Here is an 18,915-nt window from a genome sequence, read left to right on the forward strand (position 1 = left end):
GCGAGTTACTAAACACAGCTTTCCGAAATTCGTTCACAAAATAAGACAAAGTAAATATTCAAGAATTCTAATTAAGAACAGCCATCAACATGAATAACTTAGAAGCAGCTATCCTCAGTGTAGTGAAGCAACTTTAATCACTTAATAAAAAGGATGTCTTCTGGTCCAGACTGTGTAACAATTAGGTTCCTTTCAGAGTATGCTGATACAATAGCTCCATTCTTATCAATCATATACGAGCGTTCGCTCGACGAAAGATGCGTAACCCGAGGACTGGAAAGTGGCACAGGTCACACCAATATTCAAGAAAGGCAATAAGAGTAATCCAGTAAGGATCTGGAATTCGCAGCTAAAAAATTACAAAATTGAGCCAATAACTCTGGGAAGAAAAACAAATGGAATTAAAGTAAACTGCTTGGCTTTTGCAGATGATTTCGCAATACTTTCAGAACACCTGACAGGCGCAGTTACTCAAATAAACATTCAGGAAAAATTAGCGAACAGAACTGGTCTCAAAATTTCAGCCAAAAAAACAAAATTCATGACAAATATAAAAAATGCACCAAAATACATAGAACCACAATTAGATAAAATAGAGCGAGAAAATAAATTTAAATATCTTGGAGAAACTACACAACAGAATGGACTAGAAAAATCTGCAATAGATGTAAGAATTAACAAAATGGAAAGAGCATATCGTTTGACCAAAAATATTTACAAGAAATGTATATCTAGAAAAACAAAACTAAACCAAAACACCACAGTGGTATGACCAGAATATTTATATGGATCTGAATGCCTAACGATGAACTATAAGATGGACAAACTAAAGGTACTGGAAAGAAGGATTATTAGAAAAATAATGGGTGCAATGAAAACTGCAGATGGTTGGAAAATAAGAAGTAATGAGGAGATCTACAAAAATATAGAGAAAACATCTGAAGTAATGGCCAAACGAAATTAACTGTTTTTGGTCATCTCTACTGAATGGATGGAAATAGACTAATAAAATAAATACTCCTATATTTCTGGAAGAAGAAATCGACAATAGCATGGATTACAGAAGTATGAAAACATCTTGAAAGAAACAACATCAAAGAATCAGAAATAGCAGAAAGACACCGTTTTAAAAACAAAATACTAAATTTGGAAGGCTTCCAAAGCAGCAGAAATAAAAAATCGGGAACAACATGGACAGAAGAAAGGAAGAGACTTCATGGGGAGAAAATGAGGGAATACTGGAAAAATAGGAAACAACAACAAAGGAAGAAGAGGAACTGAAGTTGTCAACATGATCCTAGTTGGTCAATACGATTGGGGAAAAAAAATCCAGTAAGTTATAAACCCATAACTTTAATATTGATATGCAATAGGATTTTGTACCATATATTGTGTTTGAACATTGTGAATTTCCTCGAAGAGAATGGTGTATTGACACACAGTTTTAGAAAACATTGTTCTTGTGAAACACAACTAGCTCTTTACTCACTGGAAGTGTTGACTGCTATTGACAAGGATTTGAAATTGATTCCTTGTTTCTAGATTTCCAGAAGGCTTTTCACATTGTTCTTCACAAATGGCTTGTAAGGAAATTGCGTGCTTATGGAATATCGTCTCAGTTACGTGACTGGATTCGTAATTTCCTGTCAGAGAGGCCACAGTTCATAGTAATTGGTGGAAAGTCATTGAGTAAAACAGAACTGATTTCTGGTGTTCCCCAAGGTAGTGTTATAGGCCCTCTGTTGTTCCTTGTGTATGTAAACAATTTAGAAGACAATCTGAGCAGTCGTCTTAGGCTGTTTGCAGATGATGCTGCCATTTATCATCTAGTAAAGTCATCAGAAAATCAAAATCAATTGCAAAGTGATTTAGATAAGATATCTGTATGGTGCAAAAATTGACAGTTGACCTTAAATAATGAAAAGTGTGAGGTCATCCACATGAGTGCTAAAAGGAATCTATTGAACTTTGGTTACACGAGAAATCAATCAAATCTAAAGGACGTAAATTCAACTAAATACCTAGCAGATAGAGTTATGGACAATTTAAATTGAAAACAACACTTAGAAAATGTTGTGGGGAAGGTGAACCAAAGACTGTGATTTATTGGCAGAACCCTTAGAAGATGCAACAGATCTGCTGAGGAGACTGCCTACAGTATGCTTGCCTGTCCTCTTTTGAAGTACTGCAGCATAGTGTGGGATCCTTACCAGATAGGATTTACGGAGTATCTACATCTACATCTACATCTACATGGTTACTCTGCAATTCACATTTTAGTGCTTGGCAGAGGGTTCATCGAACCACAATCATACTACCTCTCTACCATTCCAATCCCGAACAGCCCGCGGGAAAAACGAACACCTAAACCTTCCTGTTCAAACTCTGATTTCTCTTATTTTATTTTGATGATCATTCCTACCTATGTAGGTTGGGCTCAACAAAATATTTTCGCATTCGGAAGAGAAAGTTGGTGACTGAAATTTCGTAAATAGATCTCGCCGCGATGAAAAACGTCTTTGCTTTAATTACTTCCATCCCAACTCGCATATCATATCTGCCACACTCTCTCCCCTATTACGTGATAATACAAAAGGAGCTGCCCTTTTTTGCACCCTTTCGATGTCCTCAGTCAATCCCACACCGCGCAGCAATATTCTAACAGAGGATGAATGAGTGTAGTGTAAGCCGTCTCTATAGTGGACTTGTTGCATCTTCTAAGTGTCCTGCCAATGAAACGCAACCTTTGGCTCGCCTTCCCCACAATATTGTCTATGTGGTCTTTCCAACTGAAGTTGTTCATAATTTTTACACCCAGGTACTTAGTTGAATTGACAGCCTTGAGAATTGTACTATTTATCGAGTAATCGAATTCCAACGGATTTCTTTTGGAACTCGTGTGGATCACCTCACACTTTTCACTATTTAGCGTCAACTGCCACCTGCCACACCATACAGTTATCTTTTCTAAATTGCTTTGCAACTGATTCTGGTCTTTGGATGACCTTACTAGACAGTAAATTACAGCATCATCTGCGAACAGCCTAAGAGAACTGCTCAGATTGTCACCCAGGTCATTTATGTAGATCAGGAACAGCAGAGGTCCCAGGATGCTTCCCTGGGGAACACCTGATATAACTTCAGTTGTACTCGATGATTTGCCGTCTATTACTACGAACTGCGAACTTCCTGACAGGAAATCACAAATCCAGTCGCACAACTGAGACGATACCCCATAGGCCCGCAGCTTGATTAGAAGTCGCTTGTGAGGAACGGTGTCAAAAGCTTTCCGGAAATCTAGAAACACGGAATCATCCTGAGATCCCCTGTCGACAGCGGCGGTATGTAGAGAAAGTTCAAAGAAAAGCAGCACGTTTTGTATTATCGAGCAGTAGGGGAGAGAGTGTCACAGACATCATACAAGTTTTGGGATGGACATCATTAAAATGAAGACATTTCTTGTCGTGGTGGGATCTTGTCACGAAATTTTGATCTCCAACTTTCTCCTCCAAATGTGAAAATGTTTTGTTGACACTGACTTACATAGGGAGAAATGATCATCATAATAAAATAAGAGGAATCAGAACTGGCACGAAAAAATGTAGGTGTTCATTTTTTCCACGCACTGTTCGAGAGAGGATAACAGATAATTGTTGTGAAAGTGGTTCGAAAAGAACCCTGTGCCAGGCATTTAAGTGTGGTTTCCAGAGTATCCGTGTAGATGTAGGTTTTCACCTTGCTGCAATGTGCAAGTGCTGGAAGAGAGTTCCAATCTGTCCAAACTACTAATTGACGTAAGCAGCTTAGCAGTAACTCTTCTGTATTTTATGTTCAGTATTTTCGTACACAACTTCTGTTACCATCGTGGGTGAACAGATCTCTTTTACTTCGTAGCTTGTGTCAGTTCTTGTGATGATTCTTCAGTTTTTTTTGTTTACCTTCCCACACACGTCCTTTTGCTTCTCAACCTCTGAGGCACTGCCAAGCCGTGATATCCAAAAAACAAGTGGTATGTAAACTATATTTCGAGTTCTCACAGACATCTTTCATCAGCCTGAGAGGATAAAAGTGAAGTGTGCTATTCTGAAGAATCTCTTGTTGTACCGTTCAGCTCCCTTGTACAGCGCCACATACCAAACACTGCGATTCTCTTTTTTTCGGCATCCCCCTGCTATTGTATAATGCTGTGCTCCAGATGTGTGTTCTCAGAAATTTCTTCATCGAATTAGGGTCATTGTTTGACACTACCACACTTATTTCACCCAGGATAGCTCTCCTTGCTGTGCTAGTCTGCTTTTTATGTCCTCCTCAGTTCATCTGTCATGCCTTTTACTTTGCTTCCATTTCTCACTCACAGTAAACACATAAACAACACTGTCATTTTTACACCGAGGTGGTAAAAGTTACGGGATACCTCCTGATATGTCGTCAACCCTCCTTTTGCCCAGTGTGCTGTGTCAGCCCGACATGGCGCGGACTCGACGAGCTGTTCGAAGTTCCCTGCAGAAATACAGTGTATCCCAAAAACAATGACCAAATTTTAAATAGAATTATTTATTAGGAAGAAGGGCTTAACACCAACAAATTGCATACTAAATTACTCAGGAAAGACAGTTTATAAAAATCCATCACAAATGTTCAATACGTCCTCCATTGGCTGCACGGACAACATCTAGCTGATAGCCGAATTCATCCCAGACTGACCATAAGGTGTCTTCTGTCACTGAAGCTACAGCAGCTGATATTCTGGTTTTTAGTTCATCAATGTCACGAGGTAAGGGAGGATCGTAAACGCATTGTTTAATATGTCCCCACAGGAAGAAATCACATGGTGTTAAGTCAGGGGACCTAGGAGGCCAAGAGTGTAAAGCCTGGTCTCGTGGTCCTGTACGCCCTATCCAATGTTGAGGAAACTGCACGTTGTTGTGCCAGTGCGGAGGTGCTCCATTTTGCTGATGGATGAAATTGTCAGACTCAAAGGTCGTGGAAATAACCACTTCCATAGCATTGCAAGATATGATTTTCCTGTTACGGTTTCTTCCTCAAAAAAGTAGGGTTCATAAACCTTGCTTTGCATAACAGCACGAAAAAATTCAGTTTTGGTGAATACGCAAATTATGACGGTGAACCTTACTGCTAATATGTAAAGTTGCTTCATCGCTGAATATCAACCGTGACATAAAAGTGTCATCTTCCGTGTCCTCTAGAATAGTTTTGCTTAAGTCCACTCGCTTCGCTTTGTCAGTATCTCGAAGAGCTTGTACCAGTTGTAATCTGTACGGTCTAAACGACGCCGTAATGCACGCCACACTGTCATACGTGTCCTGTTTGTTCAGGAACGCGTGGCTGGCCAGAACTTTCACCTTTACAGAGGCACCCTGTTTCTTCAAACTTATTATGCCACCGTCGAATGTTCTTCAGTGATGGTGGTTTAGCACAAAATCAAATATGAAACGCCCACTGAATTGTGATCACTGATTGAGTACGACTAAATTCAATAACACAATACACCTTCTGTCGTGCGGATGCCATATTGCACGAGACTGGCTGCAAGCTCCAGATCAGCGCTCGTAGCGACATCTAGTGGATTTTTTCTGAAACTCCAGATCGTGCCGATTACATCTGGCACTGTTTCAGTTACCTAGTGACATTTGTCTCAATATTATTACAAGTTAAAATCGGGTCATTCTTTTTGGGACACCCTGTATTGAGCCTCTGCAGCCATCCGTAATTGTGAACATGTTGACGGGACTGGATTTTGTACACGATCTGACCTCCCGATTATGTCCATTGTGATTCGTGTCGGGCGATCTGGGTGGCGAAATCGTTTGCTCGAATTCTCCGGGTGATGTGGCGCTTTGTCGTCCATTAAAATTCCTTTGTTGTTTGGGAATGTAAACTCTGTGAGTGGCAGCAGATGGTCTCCAAGTAGCCAAACAGAAAACTATTTCCAGTCAATGATTGGTTCAGTTGGACCAGAGGACTAAGTCCATTCCGTGTGAATACAGCCCACACCTTTATGGAGCTACCATCAGATGGCACATTGCCTTGTTGACAACTCGGGTCCCCTTTGTGGGATCTACACCACATTCAGACCCTACCATCAGCTCTTACCAACTGAAATTGGGACTCATTTGACTAGGTCACGGTTTTTTAGTCACGTAGGACCCAACCGATAAGGTCACGAGCGTAGGAACCTTTTTATTCATTCTCAAACCATTACGTACATTTGGAGGTGCAATATTATTAATAAAGCATGAAATATAAAATTTGCCAACATTTTATGTGGGGAGATTACAGTAGCGTAATAAATCTCGTGTGACACTTGTATCTGTGATGTTTTACTGTACACACTACATTTGTTTCTGCATCAGATTTATGTAATGAATGTTGTTTGGCTGTATTACAATTGTCTTGGCACGTTCAAAATTTGATAGGTGTCTTTTGTTGTTTACACGTAAAAATTTAATAGGCATCTTTAGTTTTTATTGTGTGTTCATATGCCATGTCTCTCCAGAGATTGTAACATTACATCTAAATACATATATCGGTATACTGTACTGATATGGGTCTCAGAAGTTAACACACTATTTTATAAATTACTGATATGTCATTAGTTAACTGCTTCACTGAATCATTTTTAAAAAGAGCTGAAAAATTATTGTATTTCATTTCAGTCTGTGTGTTCATCAGTTTGTCTGGCTCCTTTATTTTCTGTTTATATATTTCCCATTCTTCAAATATGTCTAACTCCATTCCTGTAGGCTGTATTTGTTAAATTTTCATAGTATTTTAAATACTACCTTCTGTATGTATTGTGCTTCTCAAGTGATGGCCAAAAACAATCTTGTCGTTTGGGCTCACATGTTCTACATTGTAACCTGCTTGGTGTTTCAGAATGACATTTTAAAAATTTGGGGACATGTTCCTTATACATTCCACCCTGGATTTTCCATTGTTTGAAAAGATGAAATACTTTATTTATTCGTACAACGGTGTCAAAAATGTAATTTTCGTTACAAGATTTACATTTTCCTCGATGGCAATTGTCACATAAACATTAAAAACATTAATTCTTATTGCACTATCAACAAAATAATACAAATGAAGATTTAAACAAAAGAAGGGATTCTAAGTAAAACGAAATTTTAGCAAACTGAGGAATAGAAATAATGAATAAGGAACGCAGTAACATGGACAGAAATATTGGATGATGAAAGGGAAGAAATTAAATCGATGTTAATGCACGGAAATAATTAAAATCATTAACACAAAAATTCCAAGCGAAAAAAGAATTACAGGAAGAAAAATGAGAGCAACTGAAAAATTTAATATGCCGATTAAAAATTGTGCAACAATGGAATAGAAATAGAAAAATAGATTTAAACACATTAACTGATTGGAAATAATCATCAGAGTCATTTAGGTAAAGATTTCAAGGAGCCTAACAAGATTTGAACCTACAACCACTAGTATACGAGGCTCGTACTATAACCATTGCATTTACACAGATGATCTGTATAATTTATCTTTGTCGAAGCTGTAGAGCATTACGCGAAATTCTGAAATTATTTTCATCAGTTATTCGCAAATGAGGGCCTACCAGAGTGAATGATTGTAGGGTGTGATACCGGGGACCTTAACCTACAATACCACATAGACGATTTCAATAAGTCCATCCCATCGCTGGTGACCTCTCCTCATTAGCTCATCCGTGACACGTATGTCCCAATCGTAGTGAGAGGATTATACAATAAATATACTGGGAAATTAATGTAAGAATGTATTGGTATAAATATGCACCAGTAAGCACTTTTCCAGAAGCAGTCCGAAGATGACAGAAAGGCGGAGTGAGAAGTGGAATGGATTAAGAGGGAGAAATGATAAGTGAAATAACTAGTACAATTAAATTGGTGGAAAGCAGGAAAGAAGACAAGAAAAAATTAAAAAGCCATCTGCCAGTTGTGCTACTTGGGATTTGGGCTGCTAATAGCAATGTATTGGCCAGTAGTTGTGCCTCCTTGTAATTTTCCAATATATACGCCTTTGTACTTTCTCCAGCCTTTAAATTGTTTAAAGTTTCAAATTTTACAGTTCGCACAGGCAGTACTTACGTGATGGAATTATTGCTCCGTTTCCAGCTTTCGACCAAGAGGTTGGGAAGATTAGGACAGTGTGATTTCCACAAACACTTGGTGTATCTCAGACACATTTCTTAAGTCAGTCAGGAACAGAATGCTGTAGAAAATGCACATACTTTCTGTTGCAGATTCCTGATGCAGTCACGAGCTATTACTTGCAGACAGCTGGCTTCGATACTGAGGACCCCCGAATGTAAGTTGTTGTCACTTCTCTGCCTTAATCGTTTCACGTTAAAAATCGAGATTATACGTAAGCAGTTCTGACGGACGGAAATAGGTAAATATTTGATGTCTCGTGACATCGAGTTCGTCTCAGGTAGACCGTTAGTTCGGTCGGAGCAGAATGTGGAAGAAATAAGCTGCAGCGACATTTTCAACCCGACTCAACATTTATCTAAGGTTGTTTAAAAAAATCACTCGGTGTGTAAATGAATTAATCAAAGAGAGGGTCACCCCTTCTCTTTACCACATTTCTACCTGGCCCACTCACTGCTATACTGTAAATTATGAAAAAAGTTGGGCACCACCTGCGTGCGTTTTAATGTGTGTGTGCGCTTAGATTTAAAGAGAGCAGTATATGAAGGAATGACCTTAGGAAACTGAAATATGACTTTACTGTGAAATATAAACAAAACGTCATCATTATATTCCTTCCAAGTATTAGGCTTCTCTACCTGTTACGATCTCGTCAAGAAATTCTCCTGCCGACTTTTAATCAGCAGTGTAGTGTGGATTTTGACATCTTTGAGCTCATTTTGTTAAGATGTTTTCTCCAGGTATTTTGATAGTTCTGACTATGTGCGAGGGGTTCCATTTTAAGTTCCCGGCACATCTTCATTTCTTTTGTGATCCCATTTGTCATAACCAGCTGTTCGTCTTTCATTTCACAGGCTGTAAGTCTTTTCACATCTTTTGCCTTTATTGTCCAGGCTTAATTGCAGTAGCACAGTACAGGTCTTGCTGAGGTCTCATAAACATATTCAACTGAGCTTCTGGACTGGGAAGACTATTTCAGCTAAGTCTGTTTCTTGCAAAAATGGCAATTTGTAGCTTAAATACACACATAAAAAAAAGATTCACATCACCTCAGTTCTGAGAGTTCGAGAACCTGTACTGAAAATTGGAATAGAGATCAACATAAACATCCGCCCTTTTCATTGCTCATGCAAACCACACGTTGTGTGTTGCACCACCATACAGCGAGACCTTCAGAGGTGGTGGTCCAGATTGCTGCACGCACTGGTACGTCTAATACCCAGTAGCACGTCCTCTTGCATTCACGCATGCCTATATTCATAGTGGCATACTATCCACAAGTTCATCAAGGCACTGTTAGTCCAGATTGTCCCACTCCTCAATGGTAAATTGGCATAGATCTATCAGAGTGGTTGGTGGATCATGTCATCCATAAACAGCCCTTTTCGGTATATACCAGGCATGTTCAATAGGGTTCATGTCTAGAGAACATGCTAGCCACTCTAGTCGAGCGATGTTGTTATCTTGAAGGAAGTCATCCACAAGACGTGCATGATGGGGGCGCGAATTATCATCCACGGATACGAATGCCTCACCAATATGCTGCCGATATGGTTGCACTGTTGATCAGAGGATGGCATTAACGTATTGTACAGCTGTTACGGTGCCTTCTGTAACCACCATCAGTGTTCGTCGGCCCCACCTCCATAATGCCACCTCAAAACAGCAGGGAACCTCCACCTTGCGGCATTCGCTGGACAGTGTGTCTAAGGCATTCGGCCTGACCGGGTTGCCTCCAAACACGACTCCCACGATTGTCTGCATGAAGGCATATGCGACACTCATCGGTCCATTCGGCATATTGTTGGGCCCATCTGTACCACGCTGCATGGTGTCGTGGTTTCAAAGATGGACCTCGCCACGGATGTCGGGAGTGAAGTTGCACATCATGCAGCCTATGGCACTCAGTTTGAGTCGTAACACGACGCCCTGTGGCTGCATGAAAAGCATCATTCAACATTCATTCAACATGGTGGCATTGCTGCTCTGAGCCATAATCCATAGGCAGTGGTCATCCACTGCAGTAATCGCCCTCGGGAGTGGGGGGGGAGGGACCTGAGTGAGGCATGTCGTTAATGGTTCCTGTGTCTTTGTGTATCTTCTCCATGTCCAAACAACATCGCTTTGGTTCACTCCGACACGCGTGGACACTTCCCTTCAAAGTAACAATACTGACACAATCAAACTGTGGTACTGACTGTCTCAGCACGGCTGAACTACAGACAACATGAGCAGTGTACCTTCTTCTTGGTGGAATGACTGGAACTGATCAGCTGTTGGACTCCCTCCATCTAATAGGTGCTGCTGATGCATCTCTAAACAGTTATAGGGGCTGTGTCTGTGATACAATATCCACAGTCAACGTCTCTCTTCAGGAGTTCCGGGAACCGGGGTGATGCAAAACTTTTTTTGATGTGTGTATATCAATCTGTTCATTCTTTCTAGAATTTTGTTTTTCAAACCGTTCTTACTTGGTAAAGGGTATTTTCCACAGAAAGATACAATTCTTCCCCCCCCCCCCCCCCCCCCCCCCTTTTCCCGCTTCCCCCTCCTCCAACTGCATTTGTCTGATATATCTGTAAATTGTGTACAGAATACTGCAGCTCATCTCTGAAGGTGCTAAAAGAGCTAAATCATGTGCAAAAAGTAAAGGATGTAGCTTTGTGTTTCTGTTGATTTGAATGAAGCTGTACAGCATTTGTCTCCACCCTTGGATGAGTTTATTCATGTAAGTAATAAACAAGAGTGGTGAAAGTGCACATCCCTGTTGTACTGCTGCAGGTATTCGTCTGCACTCTGATAATTTGCTCTCTTTCTCGACACAGATTAAACTAGTTCTGTAAATTTTGTATACATTATTGATAAGTTCTTCAGGAATGTGATCGTCTGCCAGAGCCTGATCGTCTATCAGATCATCTGCTAGGATAGAAACAAAAAATACCCAAAATAAAGGCAAAGTGAACATTCTCAGTCATCAGTGGAATCAAAATCTGCCACTGGCTAACACGCACTGTCACGTCGTTCGCCACAGCGCACTGTGACAGATTCGCACCCCCCCCGTCGGCTTGAGCCTGTCCCACTCTTTGATGACAGACCTCCCTTAGGTCATCCGCTATACACATTGTTTGATTATACTAGGTGTGAGAGAAAACTAATGACTGATTTTTTATCTCCCAGAGTTTATATTTCTTTCAAACAATAATATTGTCCTCTTCAAAGTATTTCCCTTCAGAAGCTATATACTGGTAGAGTCGTTTTTTCCCGGTCTTGGGCTGAAAGACTTAAACTGATAGGCCCTTTAACATGTCAATCACATTCTTTTGAATTTTCTGTAGAGTCCCAAAATTACATCGTTTTAAGACTTTTTCAATATCGGAAAAAGAAAAAAAGTCACAAGGCTTGAGATCAGGTGAATAGGGGGACAGTGGAACAATGTAAATGCCTTTTGAGGTGAAAAATACAGCAACTGAAGTGGCCTTGTGACGTGGGGCATTGTCTGCGATGTCCGATCACACTCAATTCTCCCTTTTTCTGAGCCTTTTGATGACATCTTTGTAAAACATTTCATTGACAGTTTCATCTGGAGGAACAAATTTTTTATGCACGATACCGCTATTGTCAAAAAAAGCAAATCATCTTTTTTTTTTTTTTTATCTCAGATTTGCTCATTCGAGCTTTTTTCAGTTGAAGAGGCGTCTCAGTGTGCCACTCCTCACTTTCCAGCTTTGTCTCAGAATTGTACTCAGAAGTCCAGGATTCATCACCTATGATCAAGTGACTGAACCATTTGTGTTGTAACCTCCATGTTAAATTGTTACAAGCTTAGTCAGACATTGTCGTAATTTTGAAATGAGAGTTATTATGAAGGTCACGTAATAAGTATTTCGCGTGAAACACCGTTGTGACATGGGCAAAGGTCGATTGTGGAAACTAAGCAACTGAATGTTATAAGTAAAGTTATTAAAGACTACAACTGACTGACTGCACAAAATAAGAGAGCACACACAGTTGCGAGTGAGTGGTACAAAATAAGAATGATATTATGAAGGAAATGGGTCGTAAGTATAGTTACATTGGTACACACTCAATGTATGCGAACGTACGATTGGGATAGAGGCACGTACATTGTAAGTACTATCATTTCCCGTGGCCTGGGTTGAAAAGAATTGTGGTAAAAATGCACTTATTTGACTGGGATAGAAAATAATTGGACTTCGTAATTAAACGGAAAGAAAGATTCCAAGTTCTGAATGTCACGCCAAATATATTGAAATTGATATTGGTGGCCACGAAGGGAAAGAGATGAACACGTTCACATGGTGAAGATGTCGCCTCCATCTAAATTCACCATATAAAATTAAAATAATAATAACCTTCCAGAGTTGCAGCAGCTGGAATCCATGGTATCGTAAATCAGAAAGTCATTCTGTTTCATGAGCAGCTTTCATTGTATAACACAATTTCTTAAAATTACAGTGCACGTCTTATCACCAGGACATGAGAACAATGAAAGGTAACTAATACTAAACTAATAAACAAATAGCGTAAAGCTTCTTTCGTCAGTCAGTGTTTAATACTTTTCAGGCAGATCTTTGGTATGAGGGTTGAATAATTATCTATACATTTATCAATAAGAAAAATTATTAAGTTCCTTTACAGTAGTTATTAGCAATCCTCTTAACAAGATCAATGCACACGTTTCTCCAGCTGACCTTCTGCTTAGTTGTGGGGTTTTTTGGCACCATTGTGGCACAAATCTTTCTTCAGTCAAAATTTGATGCATGAAGAGTTCTCCTAATGGGGCAGCCACAGTTGTTAAAATTCATTTTCAGACTTGAAGGAAACTGCAGGACATATTTGTAATCCTCCAGTTTTGGAACAGTTGCAGTTCCATCATCTGTTATAAATTGCAGTAGTAAAAATATTCTGTTACACACGGAAGGGAGGAGTTCCTCAAGTCATTTTTCATACCAAAAAATTTCGGTAGTAGTTTAAGGAACCATGAAATCTTCAAAAACTACCCTCCTTCTATCCCAGAGTGGATCGTACTGAGTGCGATAAAAGCCAGAAATTGAAATTTTAAGGAGTCTTCATTCCCATCCTCTTGATAAAATTAATAAACCAACAAACCTGCAAACAGTTATTTATAACATTATCCAGGCAGATTAAGATGTCCATGTAACATAATATTTTTCCTTGTTTTTTAAATGTACATGTCTTCTTCTCCATTAATGTTGTGATTGTTATATCTTCTTTCAGCTGTTATTCCCAACTCTTTCACTTTAAACAATTCACCACTGCTGTGTTTGTTACATACCACACATGTTCTTGGGGTGTGTGCGGCTTCAATACTCATGGCTAGTATTTATTGTTACACAGTTATCCTGTTTGTGTTTCTGGTCACGCAGCATGAGAGAATGGCTGTTATGGAATTTTTGCAGGCAATTCCACGCAGTATGTTAACCACCCGTCCCCAATTTTTATAGCATTTTATATGTTTCATTAGTTTGGTAACTTTTGGTGTGTGGTTATGACGGCTGTTTGCTCCCAGTTCATTTTAGGTCTCTTTTACTTTTTTGACACGGAACTTCGTAAGTAACATCCTGTTCTCTGTCTTTTAATTTGTTTTAATTTTGAAATTTGAGATCCATAGTTCCTTATGTAATATTTCAGACTTGATGTTCCCTTCCCTTTTGCACGTAACAGAGTATTTTTACTACTGCAGTTTACAAACTTAACTGTTCCGAAACTGGCCGTGTACCAAATAAAAGATGGAGATTAAGCAGTTGTCCTGCAGTTTTCTTCCTTTTTCAGAACAAAATTATGTGTGCAGCGAAAGTGTTTACCAGGTCACCCGTCATTCTTATTTTTAAACATCAGTTTCATCTCACTAGGGCACGTATACATTTATCGGTTTCATCGGTTTGTGAAGGTGAAGGTCTCCCCAAACAGGGTTCACCTTTAACATGTTCTCGGCCTTCCACAAATGATTTGTGCCTGTGAAAAATTCTCCTCTCGATAAGGAATGTTCCCCGTAGGCCAGTTTCAACTTTTCAAAGATCACAGTTGGGAATACCCAAGTTTACTGCAAAACTTGAAGGCATAGCATTGCTCTAAATTGCACTATTCGATTTTCGTAACACACAACAAAAACACAACTTCACTTATGGTGTTCTCAAAAAGCATGTGATGGGTGTACAGAGCAGAAACTCCAACTGAGCATTTGGAAGGGTTGAACATACAGGTCTACATCTGTAGAAGAGTACAAGATTTCTCATAGGGCTGTCAGTCTCACTACTTTTCTCACACACCTCGTACACAGGTGCCTGTAGAAGAGTACAAGATTTCTCATAGGGCTGTCAGTCTCACTACTTTTCTCACACACCTCGTACACAGGTGCAAACAAAAGGAGTAAGTAGAGGACAATGAAATGTGCAATTAATCCTTGTAAACATGAGTCTGCAAACCAATGGTTTGTCCACTACAGTGTATGCCTAAGTGAAGTCACGCCATGTTACGATACTGCTAATGTCTAAGGCTACTTTTCTTTTCAAACACTGCAAGTGGGGCATAAATTACAAGGGGAAAAACTGCGCTCATTGATTCATCATCATTTCAGGTTCCTAAGTACTGATAAATTGTGTTTCAGCAACTAGTGTCTCCGATTGCTCACCTAAACTGTGGCATCCTAGGTCCACGGACTTGAAACTGTTAGAATTTTTGAGTGGGTACATTTAAAAGCTTCCATTGTACTCTGACACTGGTGACGGTCTCGACGAACTCTGGGAAACATTTGTGGACGGTTGTCAGTTCGTTGGGAACACAGCTGGGATTTTTGAACGTGCACGGGCATTGACAAGATGTGCTGAAGCCCGCCTTCAAGTAAACGATTGCCACATAGGACACTTGTCGTAATGTTCAAATAACTTACCGGAGTACAGCCGGGTGACATCTTCGGTAACTGCCGATATTTTGACAGGTGTGCACCCTGTCATTTTTGAGGCACAGATGCATTTGTCAACTGTCTGCATTCTCGTAAGTTATTTGAAAATTGTATATACCGGGAGAAACTTGGGTTTCACATTTTTGTAATGTCTCTGTCCTCGAGTGCACTTCCGAATGTTCAGGGATTCCTTTATAAGTTTTTCCTGTACTCATTACTGACGACACACTCGACCCACCAGGTTCACCGAGGGCACTAATGCGCTGCTTCCCGGACTCGGGTAGGCACGCTGGCTCTGGTTCGAATCCGCCTGGCAGATTGACGACGGTGGTCAGTGTGCCGGCCAGCCCACATGTAGTTTTTAGGCGGTGTTCCACATCCCCCTAGGTGAATACCAGGCCGGTCCCCACGTCCCGCCTCAGTTGCACGGCTCGCAGACATTTGAATGCGTTCACACTTTTCCATGGATTACACTAGTTGCAGACAGTTAGGATACACTAATTCTGTCCCAGAGGGTACAAGGTGGTGACAGGAAGGGCATCCGGCCCCCCCGTAAACTAACCTTGCCAAATCTGTTTAACCATGCTGACCCTGCGAACTGTGGGAAAAGGCACCGGCAATACATAGATAGACTACTGACGACACACTGTGCCGAGGTATGTCCTGCAAAGCAGAATCGAAACGAGATTCGAGAAAAAATTGCGAGAGGAGCAGTGAGCCTTCGCACCTGGAAGGTCAACTGTTGACCTAGTATTTGCAGTGAGGTAACTCCGGGGGAACCAATGTGATTTTGGGGAAGATCCGGTGGTGACTTTTTTCGATACAGAAAAGGCATTCGATAGCATCTGTAGAAGAAAGGTCTCGGAAGCAGTAGAAGAGGAGGAGTGGAAAAAAAGACAACAAGCATTGTGGAAGAGATGAACTATGGAAGCCTGAGTTGTGTGAAAGTGGGAAATGTAATGACAATCTGGTCCTAGGAAACAAGTGGTGTGAAACAGAGCAACCTCTTGTCTCCTCTCTTCATCATAGTGGTCTCAGATGTGGTGATGACTAAGGTGCCAGAAAAACTGGAGAAGAGGAAATGAAAGCAGTGGTGTTCACAGATGACTTTATTATCTGGGGAAACAGGCGGGAGGAGATTCAGGAACAGCAGGATGCTCAGGAAGAAACTGAGAAACAGTACAGAATGAAAATTGGTGCAAACAAATTTGAGATCGTGGCTGCAACTAGAAAGAAAGAAAGACCAACTAGTGGAATGAGGATTGGAGAAGGTGGGAAGTGCCAAGTACTTGGGAAGTGTGATAGAGGGAAATGGAAGAAATGAGAAAGAGATGAGTGAATGTGGCAGACATTCAGAAACATTCCTGTGAAGTGTTGTTCTTTTTGAACAAAGACATCCCACAAGAAGGCATAGACGTAATACATAGAAGTTACTACATCACAGTACTGACCTGTGCATCTGAAACGTAGGAAATCAGTGCAAGCATATTATAGGGATGTGAAATGTAGTCCCTCAGAAGTACGAGGCGTGTTTTTTAAGTAAGTACCGTTTTGAAATTAAAAAAAGACATGCTAAGATATCTCAATAATTTTATTTTTACATAAAAGCCTGTACCTTAATCTACTTTTCTACATAATTTCTGTCAATATTGAGGCACTTGTCATAATGTTGTACCAGTTTTTGAATACCCTCCTCATAGAAGTCTGCCGCCTGACTTGTTAACCACTGCGTCACCACTGTTTTGAATTCATCGTTGTCTTGAAGATGCTGACCGCCCAGGTGTTTCTTCAAGTGCAGGAACAGATGGTAGTCACTGGGCGCAAGAATGGGGCTGTAAGGAGGATGATCTAAGAGTTTCCCATCGAAAAGGTGTGATGAGATCTTTGGTCTGATTCGCCACATGCGGACGGGCATTGTCTTGCAGCAAAATGATGCCCCTGCTCAACTTCCGTGGACTGTTGCTTTGATTCTGGCGTGACGTAGGCCACCCGTGTTTCATCAGCCGTAAAATTTTGTCTTAAGAAATCATCACCGTCATCGTGGTACCGCTCAAGGAAAATCAATGCACTGTGTAAACGTTTGGTTTTGTGCACATCTGTCAACGTTTTCGGTTCCCAACGTGCGCCCAATTTTCGGTAATTTGAGTGCTCGGTCACAGTGCCATACAAAACACTACGGGAAACATTAGGAAAGTCATCCCGCAAGGAGGAAATCGTAAAGCGTCTGTTTTCTCTCACCTTATTGTCCACTTCCTGCACCATACTTTCATTAACGACCAAAGGGCGCCCACTCTGTTGTTCATCGTGCACATTTGTGGGGCCATCTTTAAATCCTCTCAACCACTTTCTTACCGTTTCATCACTCATAATGTTTTCTCCGTAAACTGCACAGATCTCACGATGGATATCGATCGCTTTTAGGTCTTAAGCACTAAGAAATCTTATAACAGCCCGTACTTCACAGTTAGCGGGACTCAAGATTATCGGAGGCATCTTAAACACTCAGTACAGAACGTAAATAAGAATTGGACTGTAATGGCGTCAGTGCGTAGATTAACGTACAGGCTTTCATGTAAAAATAAAATTATTGAGATATCTTAGCACGCCTTTTTTTAAATTTCAAAATGGTACTTACTTAAAAAACACACCTCGTAGTATAGGAGTAACAAAGAAAGAGAGGATGAGGAACGAAAGGATAAGGGAAATACTGCAAGAGGAACCCCTTGCAGGGTGGGATAGAAACATCAAGGCTAAGATGGTATGGGTACTGGAAGAGAATGGAATACAAGATGATTCCCAAGAAGATAAACGAAATGGAGATGCGGAGGAAATGACAGAGGGAAGGACCCGAGGGTAGATGGCGGAAAGGTGTGGAGGAGTGTTGGAAAAAGAGACAAGCACTGGAACAAACAGGACTAGATGGTGAGGATTATGTTCCAGACAGACCCAGCGTGTGGCTAGAAACTGTTCAGGATGATGATGATGATGATGATGATGATGATGATGGTGGTGTTGGTGTACTCATTCATAATATGTCAAGTCAGGGAACCTGTTGGTTTCTGGACCTCTGTTTATTAGAATTGTTTGTGTATATCATTGTTCTCTACTCACACCATTCATTTGTACCTATACTAGTCAGACACACTGCTTATTCCTCCCACCTCTCAGTTTTCCCTTCTTTGCATAGTCCATGCTCGCCATTGAGCTCTTGATATTCATACAGGTGCCTATCTTTTATAGGATTTTTCCGAAACTGCTATTGTTTGTTGGCTTATTACTTCACATAAATCCACCAGGACTACTTTCCATTACCTTATGTTTATTTATGTGTGTTCCACCACAATAATATTAAAAGGACAGGTTGGTGCTCACTATATGACAGAAATGTTGAGTTGCAGATAGGCACAACAAAAAAGACTGCTAAACACGTAAGCTTTCGGCCAGAAGGCGTTCTTCCAAAACACACACACACACACACACACACACACACACACACACACACACACACACACACACGTGACCACTGTCTCTGGGGCTGGCGGGGCGATTATTGTGTTCTGTACTAGTTAGCTCTGCAGGAGGACATTGCCCCAAAGCACAGCTTTGTTTTCATCCTTGTTTATGTGCCTACTGACCACAGACACTTGCTGTGAGTTACGTGTGGATTGTCGTTGGTGTGGAATATTTTAAAATGTGGCATGTGGATCTTTACATTCTGTGCACTACTACAGTGTGTCTTCACAAAGTTGTAACATCTCCTGTGCAAGACGTGAAGTGATGCTTTATTATATTAGT

General features: G+C 40.6%; 1 protein-coding gene across 3 annotated transcripts in view; it reads left to right on the plus strand.

Moving 5' to 3' along the window:
* Positions 1 to 18,915, plus strand: part of LOC126108965 (transcription initiation factor TFIID subunit 10-like) — a 104,923-nt gene that overhangs the window by 68,591 nt on the left and 17,417 nt on the right. For all 3 annotated transcript variants that reach the window (XM_049914358.1, XM_049914360.1, XM_049914359.1), the window contains exon 4: positions 8,270 to 8,334. In XM_049914358.1, coding sequence (XP_049770315.1) covers positions 8,270 to 8,334 — 65 coding nt within the window. The remainder of the gene's footprint in view (positions 1 to 8,269; positions 8,335 to 18,915) is intronic.

The sequence above is a fragment of the Schistocerca cancellata genome, chromosome 11 (assembly GCF_023864275.1).
Source record: "Schistocerca cancellata isolate TAMUIC-IGC-003103 chromosome 11, iqSchCanc2.1, whole genome shotgun sequence".
Taxonomy (NCBI): domain Eukaryota; kingdom Metazoa; phylum Arthropoda; class Insecta; order Orthoptera; family Acrididae; genus Schistocerca; species Schistocerca cancellata.